We start from the raw sequence: 21032 nt of genomic DNA, 5'->3' as shown, positions 1-21032 counted from the left end.
CTAGTAACCAACAATACTAGACTTAACAACTGCCTTGATCTCATCTTCTGCAATAGTCTGACTTCAATTTAGGGAATACAAATGAAAGAACTTTTTTCCAACAGTGACCACAACATGATTGACTTTTGTCTCAACATACACCCACACAAAAATCATCACAATGATGGAATCCCCAATTAAAACTTCAAAAAAGGCAACTATGATCTTATGAACAATGATCTCTCATCCCTTGATTGGCAATTTCTATTCACTGGATGCAATACTGTAGAAGACCATTACAACATATTTTTACTTGAAGTCAAAAGAGTCATTAAACTATATGTACCATTATCATTTTCTCTGGTAATATTACACTACTAACTAGAGCATACAAAACATTTCCTAGACCACTACTCGAATACAGCTCATCAGTCTGGAACCCACATTACGTATCTGATATTAACACAGTTGAGAAAGTCCAGAAATATTTCACAAGAAGAGTTCTCCACTCCTCTACTCGTTGCAGAATACCTTATGCCACCAGACTTGAAATTCTAAACCTAGGAAACCTAGAACTACACCGCCTTCAGTCCGATCTAAGTATAGTATATAAAATCATAAATTGCAATGTCCTACCTGTCAATGAATACTTCAGCTTCAACCATAACAATACAAGAGCAAACACTAGACACAAACTCAAGATTAATCTCACCAAACTTGATTGCAGGAAATACAACTTCAGCAACAGAATGGTCAATGTCTGGAATACTCTACCTGACTGTGGTTTCTTCCCCAAACCCAAGAAACTTTAACCTTAGACTGTCTACTATTAACCTCACCCCTTTCCTAAGAGGTCTGTAGGGGGCTTGCATAAGCGCACCAACGTGCCTACCGTCCCTGTCCTATTGTTTCTTTTATTTTTTATTTTTCTTATATGTATCCATGAATTCATAACTATGTTTTTACTTATACCTATTATCTTGTAAGCAATTGACATAAATAAATAAATAAATAAATAAATAAATAAATAAATGAAATGAGTTATGACCATTTTTCACATGTACAACTATTGCAGCATCCCCATAGTCACATGATCAAAATTCAGTTGCTTGGCAACTAACTCATATTTATGACAGTTGCAGTGTCTTGGGGTCATGTGATCCCTTTTTGCGACCTTCCGATGAGCAAAGTCAACGGGGAAGCCAGATTCACTTAACAACTGTATTGCTAACGTAACAACTGCAGTGATTCACTTAAAAACCGGGGCAAGAAACTTCATAAAATGGGGCAAGATACACTTAACAAGTGTCCCACTTAACAACAGAAATTATGGGCTCAACTGTGGTCGTAAGTTGAGGACTACCTGTAGTATGTGGACTAGAGTGAGCATCTTGCAACTTTGTACTCTATATTGTCCCCTTGCAGCCTTCCCTCCGAAGGAAATTTCACTCAGGAGGATACATGTCATCCTCTCCAAATGTTGACTCATTTTGGAATTTTAAGATTGAGTTTTGAGTTCTACTATATATTTGTTAATACATACCCCTCCAGAACCTCCAGAATTATAGCTGTTCTGAAACATAAAATGAAAACAACACAATTTAAAATTAAGAGAAACCTAAAGGTTCAATCTTTTGACAATTAGCAATTGTCCCACTGTCTCCTTAATCTTACAAAGCTTTGTTCCCTGAATAAAGTTACAGAAACACAACCGAATGGGAAAATGTTTATTGTAATTTTTAAAACAAAACATAAACAATTGGCTAGGAGACTGGCTATTTGGGACAAAATCTAAATCTTCTGTGGTTGATTGAAGTGATTAATGCCATTTTATTATATATATCATCCCCCTCATAACTCAGTTAAGCATGTACTGCAAAATACATTTCTTCAGTCATTGACAAATGACTTTTTACCTGCTATCTTTGAGAAAAATGGAATATGTTTAGCTTTTGGATGAATCGAAAGGAAGTACATTTAAGAGTTTCTATACAGCTTTTAAAACTAGTTTTTAAATCTCCTACTGAGGAATGAAGAAGACAAATTAGCTCCAAGCATACAGTTATTTTGGCTGCTTATTTATTACATTTTAATTATTAAATTTTATACTTACTCCATTATCATTGAAACTGTTAGATCCTACATTGTTGTTGTCAAAGCTGTCTATACTCTGCAAAAGAAAATAAACAGAGCTAGTTATTCTCTTTTTGCTGAAGAATTAGAAAATGCACTAGGGTTTTGTGAATATCAGAGAATTTAACAAATTACAGGAGAGGAAGAAAGGATAGAAGACTGGAGGGGAGACCAGCAGAATTGGTCAGAAGAGAAGGACCAGGGGAGACATGATAGCAGTGTTCCAATATTTGAGAGGCTGCCACAGAGAGAGGAGGTGGATCAAGCTATTTTCCAAGGCACCTGAAGGCCAGGCCAGGAATAATGGATGGAAACTGATCAAGGAGAGATTCCACCTAGAAATAAGGAGAAATTTTCTCACAGTGAGAACCATCAACCAATGGAACAGAAGTTGTAAGACCTTCATTACTGGAGGCTTTCAAGAAGAGATTGGACTGCCATTTATCAGAATTGGTGTAGGGTCTCCTGCTTGGGCGGGGGGTTGGACTAGACGACCTACAGTATAAGATCTCTTCCAACTATGTTATATCTGTTAAACCTGAGTTTACAGCCAGACTGGAAAATGGAAACCAATCCCAGAAGAAGGTCTGGTGAATCATTTCTGCATCAAATATATTTTAGTATATATTTCTCCCTAATTGAATCTGAACATAGTTCTTCTGATCAACCTACCTTTTTCACGATCAATTCCCCAAATGCATGTGTGCAGTTCAGATACTCCTTTTCATATATTTCAATGGAAAGTTACAATGGCAAAGTTGGGAAAAAGGAGAACAGATGGTAGGTGGACTCCAGGTACATGTTCAAAAATGGTGACTTAGGTTATTGTTCATTAAAACGCTGAGTGAGTTTTGGTCATCACCCATAAGTTAAGTGTCTGATTTGCATAAAGAGAGAAACTCATTATTGCTTGGCATTTCCAATGAAAAGGGTTTAAAGAAAGGAGAATAAGCTCATCAGGAAAAGGGGCCCCAACCAATTAACAAATTCAGTGCACAAATGATTTGTGTACTTAGATTTTCCGGCACTAGTTATTTATTTAAAATGCTAATATGATGTTCCATCTTAAAATCACAACTCTGGGCACCTCACAACCATAATATGGATGGATGGATGGATGGATGGATGGATGGATGGATGGATGGATGGATGGATAGAAGGAAGGAAGGAAGGAAGGAAGGAAGGAAGGAAGGAAGGAAGGAAGGAAGGAAGGAAGGAAAGGAAGGAAGGAAGGAAGGAAGGAAGGAAGGAAGGAAGGAAGGAAGGAAGGAAGGAAGGAAGAGGAAGGAAGGAAGGAAGGAAGGAAGGAAGGGACCCAATGCATGACATATATGCTACTTAAATCCCTCCAGGACTTTAATCCTTCTCCTCCTCCTTTTTAGAGCAGTTGATTATTTCTCTCTCCTTCCCAAACACATCAACAAACTAGACAGCTCAATGGGAATGCCATCTTGTGGCTTGCCTTCTCTGGCTATTGAAATACTTGAAGTAGGCTTTAGTCTCAACCGGTATGAGTGGTTCTTTTATGACCATCCATTACCTGCTGCAAATTCCCAGGAAAGAAACAATTTACTGATAACTCTTATACTACAAAGCAGTCTTAAAAACAGTAAAGACTCAGTGGAGTCAGTTGTAAATCCAGGAACCCCAGTTCTGGGATATTCCATGCTCGGTCAATGAAGCTAGAGCTCCAAAGACTTGATTCATTTAAATGAGTGTCAATACAGATAACATACAGATCCCATAGGAACCTTCTTTCACCCAACCCAATGTCCTTACCCCAGGTCTAGCTGAGGTGCCTTCCAAGGTGAGCAGGCAGATAGCCAGGAAAAAAGCCACAACTTTGACTTGCATCTTGATGTTGCTTCTGTCTCCCTTTCCCTCTGAAATAGGAATAGGGATAAGGACACCTGATGCCTCTACTTGTACTGGAAGTTATCATGGGCAGTGGCCACTTTGTTAAACAATCAGTTCCCGTTATCATGAGCAAATTTGCTTCTGTGAGCCCAACCTGATTCATCCACAGAATGACCAAGCCCTTTCTTTTCCAACCATGGCCAAGATCCACAAATACGTTACTCCTTATAGCTGGCCATGCATCCATCTCCCCTTCCTTCTTGACTCTGTATTTCTTTACTCCCAAATTTTTAACCTCAGACTATCATGCACCTTGCTTTTACGAGTGAAATTGTATTTTGTAAAGTTTTATAACATTAAGGCTGCATCAGTTGAGTTCAATTTCATTCGGTTTCTTCTTTTCCCTGCCTTAAATTTCCTCAACAACTGTGACCAAAAAAAAAAGTGGTAAAATCAGGCCTGCCTCACTTACCAACAGAAATTCTGATCCAACTGTGATTGTAAGTCAAGGACTACTCTAACTAGTTGACATATAACATATTCATTCTCTGATGGGATCTGTGGTCAGGCTAATCTCAATATCTGAGATCTGCAAACCTTTTCTCTGATGGGTAGGTGGATATTTGAATGAATGTTATACTCTTCTCAAAAGGCCATGTTGTGATAATTATTCCACTTTTTTAAAGCTGTACATTTTGAACAGATGGAATATTCGGGAATACAAATATAGCACCCATGCTCCATACCTTAAATTAGTTATGTCTTTCCAGGAATCCTGTGAATGTCTTTTGCAGCTGCCCTATAATCCTGGTGGGGGGTGGGATGGCTGTTTTAATAAGTTTCAGGCAGATTATTGTTTCCATTCCTGGATGTTTGAAGAAGGTCCCTTCTGCAATGGAATCGGCCCAGTCTTTATGCATTCTAATGCATACACATTTTGCATATACTGTACTCACTTTTCTTACTTTCCAGACAAATGCATTATGCAAATAAGAAGCAAGCACATACTGTATGTTGTTGGTAATAGCACATCATCCCTCTTCCCCCCCCCTCTCTTATTGTTTTTAGATTGTTTAGAAGAAGACCAGAATATGGTCTTCTTCTATATGTTGAAGGCCAGAAGATGTCTACCAAGCTTGTACAAAATTGTGATCAGTTTCATTTGGCTAATTCATCAAACAATGTGATCACTCTAGGAATGCTGTTCAAATGCCAACTTGTTATTATAAGTTAAAAGAATAGACTTATTCTGAGAATTTCTGATTTAAATTCGATAGGGGCAAAATAATAAGAGCAAGGGAAAGAAAAGACATTTTTTTTCCAAAATGTTTCTACCCTTCCCCTCCTCCTTCACAAATATATTCCTGGGATTTCCTGGGATTCTCCTGTTTAACCCTACATCAGTTTTTTGAGATCATTTAAACTTTGGGGAAAGGAAACTGCATTTTTTCTATACCAATTGCCATTCAGTTTGCTTAATTAACCAGCAATATATGTCCTCTGTTACTAGTCCCATAAGGAACCGGGTGTAACACTGCTGTGTAATCCTGGCAAATGTAAAATAACAAATGATTAGCATCCCCACCCTTTTTTACTTTAACAAGGGAGGAGGTTAAAGGCGATAAGAGGATATGGCCTGTTTGAGCTGTAACAACACCTAAAATAAGTGGTCTGAAGAAATAGATTTTAGAGCACATGACCAAAGAATTATCACGCGATATCAATGTAGGCAGAACTAAGTATAAAGGACAAGTAAGCATGAAAAAGAATTTTAAAAATCTGCAAAGTGCAGGAGGAGGAAGAATGAAATCTACAACAGAAATTTTCGACTCTCAATTGTGGTCGTAAGTCAAGGACTACCTGTAGCTTTTGCTTTGTTGGCCTTGTCCAAGCTGATTTTTATTTAAAAAATAAAATGAATTGAATGCAGACTCAATTTTAAAAAGAATGTTTTATCATAGCTTGCAATAAAATAGTTCCAACGATGGCTTAGGGCCGTGATGGCGAACCTATGGGATGTGTGCCACAGGTGACACGCAGAGCCATTTGTGCCGGCACGCGAGCTGCAGGCAAACTTACCTCACTGTGCATGTGTGCACCTCACAGCTGATTTTTGGCCAGTTTGAGGTCTTTTTCGGCCTCCCAAAGGCTTGAGGAAGGCTTCTGCAGGCTTCTACAAGCTTTGTAGGCTAAAATGTAGCCCTGTTTCGTAACTTCCAGTTTTTTTGGAACATACACAAACAATACATAAAAACACAAAACCATCTTCCATTTTATATACATACAGTGTGTCAGTTGGTTATGAATCCTTTTCATAGTCATCACTCACAGTTTATATAAATTTCACATTGTCAAATTAACATTATGCCCATATATTCATCAATTATTAATCATCCATGACTAAACTATTTATTCCATCATTCTATATGAGATATCCCAAATTTTATTTTAAAATTTATATTGTGCTTTCATCCAATGGTTATATATGTCTACATTATATTTTATATCAATCTATTAAACTTCTATAACAAAATTATCTATTCTGTTACATTACCACGTCTTTTTATCCAACCATTGATAAAACAAATCCCATATCAGGGGTAGGTTTCTACCAGTTCTGTCCACCTCTGCAGAACCGGTAGCTCTGAAGAGCAGCAGACATAGAACCGGTTCTATGTCTGCTGATGTTTTTGCACACCTGCCCACCCAGTCTGTTACCTGATCTTTATTTCCTGATTTTTCAACTTCAGCTTCCGAATGAGGCACAGCTGCAGTTAAAACAACAAGAAAAGGCTGTTTCAAAGGCTGCTTCTTGGCAGCAGCAGAGGCAGCGGTCAGGGAAGCTCAAAAATCCTGAACCGGTTGTTAACCCTGTCGTATCCCACCCCTGTCCCATATCATATAAAAGCGTTTATCTTCTTGTTCTCTGATTTCAAATGTCAATTTACTCATTTCAGCACAGTGCATAATTTTCTTAATAACTTCCTCCTGCATAGGTATTTTATAATTTTTCCAATTCATAGCAAATACAATTCTAGCTGCTGTTAAAACATTTACAATCAAATATTTCAGCTCTTTGTTGTATATTTCCGGTATGATTCCCAATAAAAAGATCTCTGGTTTAAGGTCTATATGTTGTTTTATCATTTTTTCCAACCACGTGTCCAACATTTAGTCCAACATTTTTTTGCAGCCGAGCATGTCCACCACATGTGGTAATATGAACCAGGTATCTGATGACATTTCCAACATTTATCTGATTGATTTGGGGTAATTTTTGGAAAGCTGGCTTGATGTCAAGGTTCTGACCAATGCCCTAATAAAAGCAGGATCCTCAAGCCATTTAGCAAGGAAAAATCCTGTTGCTTTTTAGGAACACCATATTGGCACGAACTAAGTGAAGCCAGCTTTGACTTCACCCAGTTCGCACCTTGCCTCTGACCCTGTTGCCCTCTCCCTCCAAGGTGTGTCACCAGTCACATTCCCCAACCAATGGATATCCACATCTACAGTAGGAGCCATGGTGGCGCAGTGGTTAGAATGCAGTATTGCAGGCTACTTCTGCCGACTGCCAGCTGCCTGCAATTTGACAGTTCAAATCTCACCAGGCTCAAGGTTGACTCAGGTATCCATCCTTCCAAGGTCGGTAAAATGAGGACCCAGATTGTTGGAGGTAAGAGGCTGACTATGTAAACCACTTAGAGGGGGCTGTAAAGCACCGTGAAGCAGTAGATAAGTCTAAGCGCTATTGCTTCTAATCTATCCATCCATCCATTATCTCTACCTCTCCCCCTCTTCTTCTCTCTCCCCCCCCCTCTCTCGACTCAGCCTTCCATCCTTCCAAGGTCGGTAAAAGGAGGACCCAGATTGTTAGAGGCAATAGGCTGACTCTGTAAACTGCTTAGAGAGGGCTGTAAAGCATTGTAGAGCAGTATATAAGTCTAAGTGCTGTTGCTATTGCTACTTTGGCTTCATCCTGTCTACTGCAAATCTGGAATAAAGGTTACTTTCTTAGTTACTCTTATCAGCTTCTTCTTTCGGTTTCCTTGGAGAAGAATCAGGATTTCAAAGTTCATCTTCTTTCCTGTTTAGTAGGTGCCTCTCTTTCCCAGTGAGAAGGGCTGATAAGCCACTTAAATAGGGATAAAACCAATAAAGGATCTTTGAACTTTTCAAAGTGATGGTGACCGTACGATCCTCTCTACATTCCTTACTTCATGTTTATTTGCTTAATTAATCTGCAAATTGTTTAAACCTGCAAGTCATCATTGGAACTATTTTATTGCAAGTTACGATAAAACATTTAAAAACAATTAAGTCCGCATTCAATTCATTTTAAATAAAAATCGGCTTGGACAAGACCAATAAAGCACAAACTACAGGTAGTCCTTGACTTATGACCGCAATGGAGAGCCAAAATTTCTGTTGTTAAGTGAGACCTTTGTTAAGTGAGTTTTTCCCCTTTTTACAATCTTTCTTGCCACAGTTGTTAAGTGAATTGCTGCGGTTCTCAAGTTAGTAACATGGTTGAGTATTGCATTGATATTCTTTTTTTTCCATAAGAGCTGAAGGCAGCACAAATTTGGAATTCCTCTATATCTAATCGCAATAACTTCTTTAAATAGATTGTGTTGAGTACCACCATCTCCAACCAATCTGGTAAGTTTTCCTGGTTGAAGGTCAATTTAAACATGGATTTAGGTTTCAGGTTGAACACTTTCAACTAGGAGGCTGAATCTGATTCCTATGGTTACCTTTTTTACATTCTGCCTTGGTGTAGATGTGTTTTATAAGCTTAGTTTCCCCCTAAGGCAGTGATCCCCAACCTTTTTTATGCCGGCATCAGCTGGGTGCCGCGGCCCGGTACCGGCATCAGCTGGGTGCCGCGGCCCGGTACCGGCATCAGCTGGGCGCCGCCATCTTTTTTTGATGAAAAAGTGCTTCCGGTGAGCTTTCTACCTGGAAAAGCTCACCGGAAGCACTTTTTCATCAAAAAAAGATGGCGACGCCCAGCAAACCAGCGGCCCGGTAGGACTTGTTCCACGGACCGGTGGTTGGGGACCCCTGCCCTAAGGGACCTTGAAGGTCTTCTAGTCCAACCCCCTGCACAGGCAGGAAACCTTATACTATTTCAGACATGTGGTTGTCTAATCTCTTCTTAAAAACCTCCAGTGTTGGAGCATTCACAACTTCTGGAGGCAAGTTGTTCCACGGATTAATGGTTCTAACTGTCATGAAATTTCTCCTTAGTTCTAAGTTGCTTCTCTCTTTCATTAGTTTCCATCCGTGGCTTCTTGTCCTGCCCTCGGGTGTTCTGGAGAATAGCTTGACTCCCTCTTCTTTGTGGCAGCCCCTTAGAGATAGTGGAACACTAATATGACCCTCCCTAGCTCTCATGAAGATAAGGAGAGGGAAGGTGGAGGCACATTGAGATTTGCAAGATTATTGTTCTGGTAACCTTATAATAAAGTTGTATTTGCATTCCTAATTCTAGCCTCTTAGTTTGGTTTACCTTGAAGGGCTGATATCATGAGAACTAGGGAGGGGCAGATCCAAGGCACTTAATCAAACTGCATTTTTATCCCCGGACACAGAAAGGATTGACAGAATCTTCCTACAACAGACTATTATAGCATTTATTGCCTCTTACAGCAAGTTTGCTGTCCTTACAGATTTAATGCAAGGCAGGTTCATGACCTCGATTCTCCATCTTCATCATGTTCTAGCAAGGAAAACCATGGCCCATCGTTCCCCATCCACTTTTTTTTCTCCTGTTCCATTTTGCCTTAGAACTATTGGTGTGCCCAGAGAGGTAAGAAAAAAGAAAAGCATAAAGTGCAATTGGAACCCAATAAAAAGGAAGCTTTTATTCCAATCGCAACCGTTAGCTCACTCCCATTTATCTCAAAAGCTCCCTTCTATGATATGCTTTTTGCCAGGAAATTACATTACATCTACTGACTTTCTGCAGATAAGAAAAGCTTTGGAAACATGGGTGAAAAGCATTGCCAGGCCTCAGGTTTTCTACTTCCACCTTCCTGCAGTATTACACGGGTGTTATTTGCTTTTTGGCTCAGCATGGACTACATCTTACAAAGTTTGAAAAACCAAACAAGTCATACTTCTCTGTGTCAGTTTATGGGCAAAACATTCTCCCATTTATTAGCTCGGCTTCAAACCACATTGCACAATGTCTCGGTGTGATATGGCTAAACGTGTGCATTTATTGGGGAAAGAACTCAAGGCAAGATGCACCCTTCTTTTTTATACCAGTATGGTACCAGAATTTCCATGGGGAGGAATTCCCAAGGAATTGTGGTGTTGAAATCTGTACATCTTAAAATTTCCAAGGTTGAGAAACACAGCTCCACACACTGGCTAAGTAGACATTACTCTATTTGTATAGCTAGCTATTGTTCAGTGAGTTGGGAGGCGAAATATGAGGCCCTTATAAAAGATGGGGGAAATATCTTCCCCCACCCCATTGTGGATTAAAGCTGCATTCCATATCCTTGGGAATTTTCACCAAGAAAAACTTTCACAAGATTTTTTTTTTCTTCTGATACAAAATATGCTGTATGGTTGTAGATCCAAATCTGGATTTGAGTCAAAGGTTCAATGGCATAAATCCTGCTCTTACTGAGTGCCATGGGACTCCTGGGTAGCTGCTATTTTGGGGGTTTCACAGAATATTTAACCTCATTTTTTCTAGTAACCCTTACATTATTAAATGTACACTCTTCCTCGTGTTTTTTCCAATCAGGTGAGACCATTCAGAGTGCAAAAAACAACAACAACCCACTTCAGAGTTTCTTAAATAATCACAAAAATGTATTACTTATTCTGATGCAGATTTTTTACACACAAAAAAAGCAACTCAATTAATATAAATGCAAATAATTCAACATCTTATTTATACATGAGATACTGCTTATTTTAAAAATGTACTTTTCCTCACATTCTTGCTACATATGCCCTCTCGTTTTTTAAAAAAAAAATATCTAGCAGATATAAACAATTTAGGACATATCATATAAGGACCTGCCATACTTCCTAAATGATGGTATTGTCTTGTGTAGTAACATCCAGACATCAGGTTCTACATTTCCCAGGATTCCCAATTCATTGGCTATTGTCATGGGTATCACAATAATCACTGAAATAAAAACTCTTTTGCAAATTATGTGTATCTCCAGCTAGATGAAGATGGAAAGAAGGCAAAGAAAACCTCTTAGATACAATTAAGACTCAATCGGAACAACTCCAAAATGCATTTCACAATTAGACCTGGAGTACTTGAATACGTACATTTGAAATCCTCAACATATTTCCCCATTTTCTTTTTTTGGCTTTAATGAAACCCATTCTCATTCAGTCTATGGGTGCAGCGGTTGTTTCAAGAACGAAATGTTGAGAAGTCTGGCTAAGATTATTCAAACTGCTGAAATTACAGTTAACAACATTCACAAAGTGAAAGCTTCAAGTCTGGAGGCCTAGCTGAAAAAGTCAGTAATTACCAGAATGATTTTTGCCAGTCCACTTGATCTACAAAAAAAGATTTAAGAATGTTCCAAGAAAACAGAGGTCATAGGCGGGAAGAGCACACTTGATCCTGAGAACCAGTTCTCTCAGTCCCTCTGTTGAAGAGTTTATGGAGCAAAGGAGGCAACATGCAAATTCCTTTTATTCTGGTCCAAAAGCTACAGCATGAACGCTTCATGGCGGAAGAAGAAAAATAAAAGATGATGGGGTCCAAGCAGGCATTGAAGGTGCTGAGAAGCAAGACTTTGATCCGCCAGTCAGGACTTTTCCACTGAATATAACCCACCACATGGGAGATATTGTAAGGTGTAAAACAGATGATGAAGACAGCTAAAGTGGCTGCCACAAGCCCCACCGCTCGTTGCTTTTTGCTCCTGCAGATGTGTGGTGAAGAGATCACTATTCTTATAAAGCCAAAATAGCAGAAGCAGGTGATCAGGGATGGCACCAGGAAAAGTACAATGCTGAGCTCCAGGCGAACAGGGAGCAGGACCTGGAGTTGCTTCTCTGTGAAATCATCATAACAGACATTACGGGAAGGCGTATTCAGAAGGGAATAGTTGTCCCGCTTGAACTCAGTGATATACACAATGCTGCAGTGGCCAAAAGAGCAGATCCAAATGCCCAGGCTGGCAAATAGTGCATAGGCTGTATGACGCCTCAGCTTGTAATGGATGGGATAAGCTACACCCAGGTAGCGCTCCGCGCTTACAGCAGTGAGGAAGAGCGTGCTAGTATAAATGGTGCTGAAGTAGACAAGACCAGAAAGGGGGCACAGAAAATTGGGAAGGGCCCAGCGGCCAGTGAACTGCTCTGACATCTTGAAGAGGAGGAAAACCAGGAAGCAGAGATCAGAAATGGTCAGGTTGAGGAGAAGGATGCAGTTGGGTGTGGCCTTGACTCTAATCTTCTGGATGAAAGCAAACAGGGCCAACAGGTTGGTGGGAAAGCCAATTAGGACAGTGAGCATGTAAACTGTAATGTAGGTGTCCCGAGTTTCAGAGTTGGAAGCCATGCTGGAAGATTTCCACCTGTGAGGAGAAGAGAGATGTAAGAGCAAGAGAGGAAGAAAAGGGAGAAAAAAAACCCTGGCCCCGTATATTCCTCACAAACCTTTTCTTTTGGAAACATGGAAAGGCATGACATTGTCAAAAAAGGTAAAATATTTAGCTATGAGGAAAAGCTAAGAAATAATCATTCAAGACAAATACTTTCTCCCAAGTAGTTTTCATGGATGAAGGTAAACTTAAACCTGGATTTAGGTTTCAGGTGGAACACTTTAACTAGGATGCTGAATGGGTACCTTTTTCCATTCTACCTTGGTGTAGGTATGTTTTATAAGGTTACTTTCCTCCTGGGGTGCTAATGGGTATTTTTAAGGGTATAGTTTTGATTGCATTACAATCTCATCTTACAGCAACAAGTGCTTCACAAACATAAGATCATTATATTTCCTTAGTCTTCCCTGGAACTCCCAGTCAGCAAGTTGCCTTTCTTTTTTTAGCAAGGCACAGAAAAGTTGAGATAAAGTAATGGTTCTGGAAATCTATACTAGGCCTCGTTTTGCTGTCCCTCTTTAACCACATCTACCCATTTTAAGACAAAGGGGAGAAAAAGAGGGGAATCAGATGTTCAGCATCTTTCATGCTTTTGCTTCAACTCACCTACATAGGTTGTTGTGTAGATCAGGGATCCCCAACCTTTTCGACGCCGCGGCCCGGTTCCGGCGTCAGCTGGGCGCCGCGGCCGGTTCAGGCGTCAGCTGGGCGCCGCCATCTTTTTGACGAAAAATCACTTCCGGTGGCGTCACGGAAGTGATTTTCGTCCAAATAAGCGGCGCCAGCGCTTCGGTGAGCTTTTTCGGGTAGAAATGGCTTTCTACCGGAAAAGCTCACCAACGCTAGCGCGCCATCTTTTTGCGAAAAATTGCTTTTTTACCAAAAAGATGGCGGCGCCAGCAACCAGCGGCCCGGTAAGGCTTGTTCCGCGGCCCGGTACCGGTCCGCGGACCGGCGGTTGGGGACCCCTGGTGTAGATAATCTGTTCCTTTTTGAAAGGAAGAAAGGCTGTTATTGCAATATAAATTCATAAATCTTGGAAAATTGCTTGGAGTCATCAAGAAAAGGTGATTCCCTCTACGTTATTAATAATATGGGTCTCAAGACCATTGTTCACATCTTTCCCAGCAACATAATTCAGATATCTGATGGAGCATTATTAACAGAGTATCCACAGCTGGTTGAAATCCTGCCATAATGGAAAGTAGAAAGGAGGAAGAGCCACAGCCAAGGCTACAGTCAGATGAAAGAAATCAGAGAAATTTAATTCAGAGAAAGCATCTCAGAATGCAGAGTAAAAGAGTTGGAAGGGACCTTGGAGGTCTTCTAGTCCAACCCCCTGCTCAGAGAGGAAACCTTATACTACTTCAGATAAATGGTTATCCAATCTCTCCTTAAAAACTTTCAGTGTTGGAGCATTCACAACGTCTGGAGGCAGGTTGTTTCACTGATCAATTGTTCTAACTGTCAAGAAATTTCTCCTTAGTTCTAGGTTACTTCTCTCCTTGATAGGTTTCCACCCGTGGCTTCTTGTCCGGCCTTCAGGTGCTCTGGAGATTAGCTTGACTCCCTCTTCTTTCTAAGGCAACCCCTTAGAGATAGTGGAACGCTAGCTCTCATGAAGATAAGGAGAGGGAAGGTGGAAGCACATTGAGATTTGCAAGATTATTGTTCTGGTAACCTTATACTAAGGTGGTATTTGCATTCCTGCTTCTGGCCTCTTAGTCTGGCCTATCTTGAAGGGCCGCCGACATCATGAGAACTAGGGAGGGGCAGATCTGAGGCACTTATTCAAATTGCACTTTTATCCCCGATATGGAAAGGATTGACAGAAACTTCCTGCAACAGACTTTTATTGCACTTATTGCCCCTTGCAGCAAGTTTGCTGCAAGATTTAATGCAAGGCGGGTTCAGGACTTCGATTTTCCTCCCTCCCAGCATCATCTTCTACCAAGGAAAAACACCACCCATCGCTCTACAAAATATGGGGTGATCCTGACTGGGGGGAAAAAGTTTGCTTCAGGAACATCCACTTTTTTCCCTTCTTCTATTTTGCCTTAGGACTATTGGTGTGCTCAGAGAGGATTAATCCATGGAGGAAAAGCAAAGGAAAAATACAATTGGAACCCAGTAAAAAGGAACCTTTTATTCCAAGCCCAACCGTTAGCTCACTCCCATTTATCTCAAAAGTCCCCATCTATGATATGCTTTTTGCCAGGAAATTACATTACATCTACTGACTTCCTGCCGATAGGAAAAGCTTTGGAAACATGGGTGAAAAGTATTGCCAGGCCTCAGGTTTTCTACTTCCATCTTCCTGTAGTATCACACAGGTGTTCTTTGCTTTTTGGCTCAGCATGGCCTACATCTTACACGGTTTGAAAAACCAAACAAGTCATAGATCTCCATGTCGGTTTATGGGGAAAACATTCCCCCGTTTATTAGCTGTGCTTCAAATCACATTGTACAATGTCTCGGTGTGATATGGCTCAATGTGTGCATTTATGGGGGAAAGAACTCAAGGCAAGATATTTCATGGAATATTTAAGTCCATTTTTTCTAGTAAACATTACATTATTAAATATATGTTCGTCCCTGTGTTTTTTCCAATGACAAACTAGGTGAGATCATTCAAAGCGCAAAACAAAAAATTCAGAGAATTTCTTAAATAATCACAAAATATATTACCTATTCTGATGTATTTTGTTTTTTGGCTTGAATGAAACCCATTCTCATTCAATCTATGGGGGCAACAGTTGTGGAATACTATTTCTAAAGTTTCAAGAATGAAAAGATGAGAAGTCTGACTAAGGTTATTCAAACTGCTGAAATTACAGTTAACAACATTCACAAAGTGAAAGCTTCAAGTCTGGAGGCCTAGTTGAAAAAGTCAGTAATTACTAGAATGATTTTTGCCAGTCCACTTGATCTACAAAAAAAGATTTAAGAATGTTCCAAGAAAACAGAGGTCATAGGCGGGAAGAGCACACTTGATCCTGAGAACCAGTTCTCTCAGTCCCTCTGTTGAAGAGCTTATGGAGCAAAGGAGGCAACATGCAAATTCCTTTTATTCTGGTCCAAAAGCTACAGCATGAACGCTTCATGGCGGAAGAAGAAAAATAAAAGATGATGGGGTCCAAGCAGGCATTGAAGGTGCTGAGAAGCAAGACTTTGATCCGCCAGTCAGGACTTTTCCACTGAATATAACCCACTACATGGGAGATATTGTAAGGTGTAAAACAGATGATGAAGACAGCTAAAGTGGCTGCCACCAGCCCCACCGCTCGTTGCTTTTTGCTCCTGCAGATGTGTGGTGAAGAGATCACTATTCTTATAAAGCCAAAATAGCAGAAGCAGGTGATCAGGGATGGCACCAGGAAAAGTACAATGCTGAGCTCCAGGCGAACAGGGAGCAGGACCTGGAGTTGCTTCTCTGTGAAATCGTCGTAACAGACATTACGGGAAGGCATATTCAGAAGGGAATAGTTGTCCCGCTTGAACTCAGTGATATACACAATGCTGCAGTGGCCAAAAGAGCAGATCCAAATGCCCAGGCTGGCAAATAGCGCATAGGCTGTATGACGCCTCAGCTTGTAATGGATGGGATAAGCTACGCCCAGGTAGCGCTCCGCGCTTACAGCAGTGAGGAAGAGCGTGCTAGTATAAATGGTGCTGAAGTAGACAAGACCAGAAAGGGGGCACAGAAAATTGGGAAGGGCCCAGCGGCCAGCGAACGTGTCTGACATCTTGAAGAGGAGGAAAACCAGGAAGCAGAGATCAGAAATGGTCAGGTTGAGGAGAAGGATGCAGTTGGGTGTGGCCTTGACTCTAATCTTCTGGATGAAAGCAAACAGGGCCAACAGGTTGGTGGGAAAGCCAATTAGGACAGTGAGCATGTAAACTGTAATGTAGGTGTCCCGGGTTTCAGAGTTGGAAGCCATGCTGGAAGATTTCCACCTGTGAGGAGAAGAGAGTTGTAAGAGCAAGAGAGGAAGAAAAGGGAGAAAAAAAACCCTGGCCCCGTATATTCCTCACAAACCTTTTCTTTTGGAAACATGGAAAGGCATGACATTGTCAAAAAAGGTAAAATATTTAGCTATGAGGAAAAGCTTAGAAATAATCATTGAAGAGCAAATGCTTTCTCCCAGGTACTCCCAGAACTCTCTTGGCCAGTCAATAGTTGTTGAGCAAGTACTGATTCCAAGAAGAAGCTTTGCAAATAAAGTTCTAGAAGTCTTCCACTTGAAGATGGTGATATTTATGAAGAGACTGGACAGCCACTTGTCTGTAATGGTATAGGGCAGGGGTGTCCAACCTTGGCAACTTTAAGACTTGTGGACTAAGCTGGCTAAGGAATTCTGGGAGTTGAAGTCCACAAGTCTTAAAGTTGCCAAGGTTGGACACCCCTGCTTTAGAAGATGAGGTGCTTCTCCATTTAGTATCATCCATCTCACGAAGACCTCACAAAACCCTGTTTTGGGGAAGTTTACATCTCTAGATAGAGAAATAATGTTGACAATGGCTTCATGAATTGGCATCAATAACCCAATGTGGGTTTATGGGCCTTAAATTCTACAATACTTGCATAGCTTCTATTCAAATATCCCAACATTAGAGATGCCAGAAATATAAGGATTAGGGAGGTAAGGATCATCCTAATTTTTCTCCATGTCATTATGGGATGCATGGAACTATGTCCTTCCCATCAAATATTCTGAGAATTTGAAAATAATCAAATCATCTACAATTAGATGATTGTAGGAAACATTAGGAATTTTTTCCAGAAACACGCATTGTTGTGGCAGGATGAATCCTCAGTTGAAGTCCCAAAGGTGCTTTCTCAGGAGGCAATTGGACTTTCTTGTTTTTTTCTTTTGAAGATGTTTCACTTCTCATCCAAGAAGCTTCTTCAACTCTGACAGGATAGTGGAGAATGAAAGGATTTATATTCCTTGCAGACAGTTGGACATTTGCATCCTTTTAGAGGATCATTGAAGCACCTGAATGGTTTATCTGTGTCCTCAGGGTCACCTGAATAGTACTCCTGGTTCCTGTAGTCTGCAATTTTTCCTCTGGAAATCCATTTCAATTCTCATATCATTCAAATTCTATAGCTAAAAGTCTGTAGAGATTCTCAGTCATCCAGGTCATCCTCAGTCAATGAAGGGCTTCAATGACCCCCTAAAAGGATGCAAATGACCAGATGTAAACTTCCCCAAAACAGGGTTTTGTGAGGTCTTCGTGAGATGGATGATACTAAATGGAGAAGCACCTCATCTTCTAAAGCAGGGGTGTCCAACCTTGGCAACTTTAAGACTTGTGGACTTCAACTCCCAGAATTCCTCAGCCAGCTTTGCAAAGCTGGCTGAGGAATTCTGGGAGTTGAAGTCCACAAGTCTTAAAGTTGTCAAGGTTGGACACCCCTGGTATAGGGTTTCCTGTTTGAACAGGGGGATTGACTAGAAGCCCTTCAAATTCCCTTCCAACTCTACTGTTCTGTTATTATTTGTTAAATTGATATCAGATTGTACTAGTTCACAGTCTTGGACAATCTGACTATACTGTTCTGTCCTCAGCCCTATACTTTTCTCCTCTTCCTTGTGTTTCTTTGCAGAATAGAATAGAATAGGATAGAATAGAATAGAATAGAATAGAATAGAATAGAATAGAATAGAATAGAATAGAATAGAATAGAAGAGTTGGAAGGGACCTTGGAGGTCTTCTAGTCCAACCCCCTGCCTGGCAGGAAACCCTACACCACTTCAGACAAATGGTTATGCAACATCTTTTTAAAAACTTCCAGTGTGGGAGCATTCACAACTTCTGGAGGCAAGCAGTTCCACTGATTAATTGTTCTAACTTACTTCCTCCAATTAATTGTTTCTAGTTTATTTCCTCCAAGGATTGATTTGCTTTAAGCATGGGTTAACCTGGTACCTCTGCTTTTTAGACCTGCTCTTGTTATTTGTCAACTGAAGCAAACATTTGAATTAAATGCACTGCATGGATGTTTTCTTCCTCATGGGGGTGCAACAGCACCGGTTAAACCTAAGACTGTAGCCGATCAGTGAATGAACTGAAGTATCGCTTCCTCCTTTACCAAATCCGCTACTCTCCTTCAACCTACCTTTTTATTTATTTATTTATTTTTATTTGTCAATTGCCTACAAGATAATAGGTATAAGTAAATATATATACATACTACAGACAAAATCAGTAATATACTACACAGGCATCACTTCAAGATTGCCTTCAAAACATACAGAAAAATAGCAGCCATCCTAAGAAACCCCAAAGATAAAATTGACCTGGAAAACCAAGGCATATATGAAGTCCCCTGTGCATCATGCCCTGCCACATACATTGGACAGACCAATAGAAGAACAAGTATTCACCTAGATGAACACAAAAATGCAGTAAAAAAGCTGGAACACACTTCCTCACTAGTCCAACACATGAAAGCCACAGGTCATAGCATTGACTTCAATGGTGCCAAAACCTAGCCACTATAGAAAACCCCAGCTACAGATTATCAGAGAAGCCATAGAGTTTTAAAAAAGACCTGAGAGCATGAATAGAAGAGATGACTCCACCAGACTGTCAATTATCTGGAAGCCTGCACTCTTAAACAAATAAATATCCACACCACAAGCCAGGCAAACACCTGGGCACAAACAGATCCCCCCGCCCGATACCTCCAGCTCAAACACACCCCAACCAGGCACCCAGATGAAACCTAGCTTCCTAATAAATGATAGCTGTCCATTTACTCGGAGCCAAGCCACACTAAAAGCCTCCAATACAGGAAACACAATGTTGCCAGCCAATCAAGACAAAAAAAAGCTACAAAACAGACAGAAGATATTAGAAACACCAATCAAGCAGAACACAGCAAACTCCAAGACCAATAAACACAGATCAAGACTCCCAACCAATCAGGATGAAGAAAAAACCATTCTGGCACAGCAGTAGGCTAGCACCAAATTTAAAACAGAAACAGCTGTGAAAGTCTGACTCACAGACGAATACTATACAGAAGTCTGATGATGGCAGATGAGATTCTGCCGAAACGTTGCTACAACTTTAAAAGCACAACTATAATGATGTGCGAGAATACCCTAACAATGCTGAATAACATACATACATACATACATACATACATACATATGTTTTCTGAGGTTTTCGCAGGTATTTGTATGTGGATCTTTGGTTTTCTACGCGGGAGAAAACCCGAATAACCAAAGATCCATATATATATATTGTATGTATATATATGTGTGTATGTATATGTATATGTGTATGTGTATGTATGTATGTATGTGTGTGTGTGTATATATATATATGTATGTGTTTTCTGAGGTTCTCGCGGGTATTTGTATGTGGATCTTTGGTTATTCGGGTTTTCTCCCGCGTAAGATTGGAAGTATCTAGGCAACGTTTCGATGAAGTCTCATTCATCATCTTCAGGCTTCTGTCTTCAGCTCTGTGCTTCTCAGAGTGATGTGAGCTTGCAGCTGCTTCTTCCTTTTAACTGCTAGTGGGGGTGTGACTTGACTTTAAAAATAACAGAACTATCGCCAAAACTGAACACTTCAACAACAGAATAATCAGAGAAGCCATAGAGATAGAAAAACGCCCACACAGCATGAATAAAAGAGATGACACCTCCCGCTTACCAGCCATTTGGAAACCCGCCCTCATGAACAGACGAGTACCTAACATGATGAATGACACCAGACCCACACCCACGAGGGTCACACAAGATGCCACCACCACACTTCCACGTAAAAAGCAGACTCACACCCACACAGAAGATGAGACACGACCACAGACCAGAAGCCGCACTGCAGCTGCATCACTACCCACTTCAAACCCCTCTGAGCCATACATGAAGCAAACTGACCCCCACCATGAAGATGCAGCACGACCACGAACTCGAAGCCAAACAGCAAGATCACAGCTCACCAGCTCAAATCCCCCAGTAACTAAGACCAACCTGAGCACAACCAAGCCCCCCCACCTGAACAGAACACACCTCCAGCCAATCAGAACATGGCCAACCCCCAACCAATCAGAACACAGCCAAACCCCAACCAATCAGAACACACCCCCACCCAATCAGAACACAGCCAAGCCCCCACCCAATCAAGTCACACCCCACTAGCAGTTAAAAGGAAGAAGCAGCTGCAAGCTCACATCACTCTGAGAAGCACAGAGCTGAAGACAGAAGCCTGAAGATGATGAATGAGACTTCATCGAAACGTTGCCTAGATACTTCCAATCTTACGCGGGAGAAAACCCGAATAACCAAAGATCCACATACAAATACCCGAGAACCTCAGAAAACAAATATTGCACCTCTACGGGAGAAACCCACCATCTGACCAGGACTTATGAAAAACTTGAAGTCCAAAGAGCTTCCATTTATGTGACCTCGCATTCCTATGCAACTGCCGGGATCAA

At 40.8% G+C, this 21032-nt stretch overlaps 2 protein-coding genes and 1 long non-coding RNA gene across 13 annotated transcripts in view; 1 reads left to right on the top strand and 2 right to left on the bottom strand.

The window, feature by feature from the left end:
* Positions 1-21032, top strand: part of LOC113425922 (uncharacterized) — a 169035-nt gene that overhangs the window by 24108 nt on the left and 123895 nt on the right. The window contains exon 3 of one of the 5 annotated variants that reach the window (XR_015750512.1): positions 12344-12361. The exons of the other annotated variants lie outside the window; for them this stretch is intronic. This is a non-coding gene — a long non-coding RNA (uncharacterized LOC113425922). Of the gene's footprint in view, positions 1-12343; positions 12362-21032 lie in introns of those variants that run through there. 5 annotated transcript variants of the gene reach the window in all.
* Positions 1-21032, bottom strand: part of LOC113425926 (free fatty acid receptor 3-like) — a 53050-nt gene that overhangs the window by 4987 nt on the left and 27031 nt on the right. For 2 of the 7 annotated variants that reach the window (XM_087970977.1, XM_026688234.2), the window contains 4 exons: positions 4716-4858; positions 3892-3995; positions 2093-2149; positions 1523-1552 (listed from right to left, as the gene is read on the bottom strand). In XM_087970977.1, coding sequence (XP_087827103.1) covers positions 1523-1552; positions 2093-2149; positions 3892-3966 — 162 coding nt within the window. In that variant the 5' untranslated portion in view covers positions 3967-3995; positions 4716-4858. Of the gene's footprint in view, positions 1-1522; positions 1553-2092; positions 2150-3891; positions 3996-4715; positions 4859-14979; positions 16527-21032 lie in introns of those variants that run through there. The other 5 variants (XM_087970976.1, XM_087970975.1, XR_015750500.1 and 2 more) reach the window with 4 other exon arrangements.
* LOC113430554 (free fatty acid receptor 3-like) lies at positions 11386-14870 on the bottom strand. Its single transcript, XM_026692991.2, has 2 exons — positions 14811-14870; positions 11386-12542 (listed from the first exon to the last, which is right to left on the bottom strand). The coding sequence occupies exon 2, from the start codon at positions 12524-12526 to the stop codon at positions 11555-11557; it is 972 nt and encodes a 323-aa protein (XP_026548776.1). The 5' UTR covers positions 12527-12542; positions 14811-14870; the 3' UTR covers positions 11386-11554.

The sequence above is a fragment of the Notechis scutatus genome, chromosome 8, assembly GCF_049901735.1.
Source record: "Notechis scutatus isolate UNSWTSFEM ecotype Mainland chromosome 8, rNotScu1.2, whole genome shotgun sequence".
NCBI classification, from domain to species: Eukaryota; Metazoa; Chordata; class Lepidosauria; order Squamata; family Elapidae; genus Notechis; species Notechis scutatus.
This window is presented reverse-complemented; position numbering and strand designations above follow the sequence as displayed.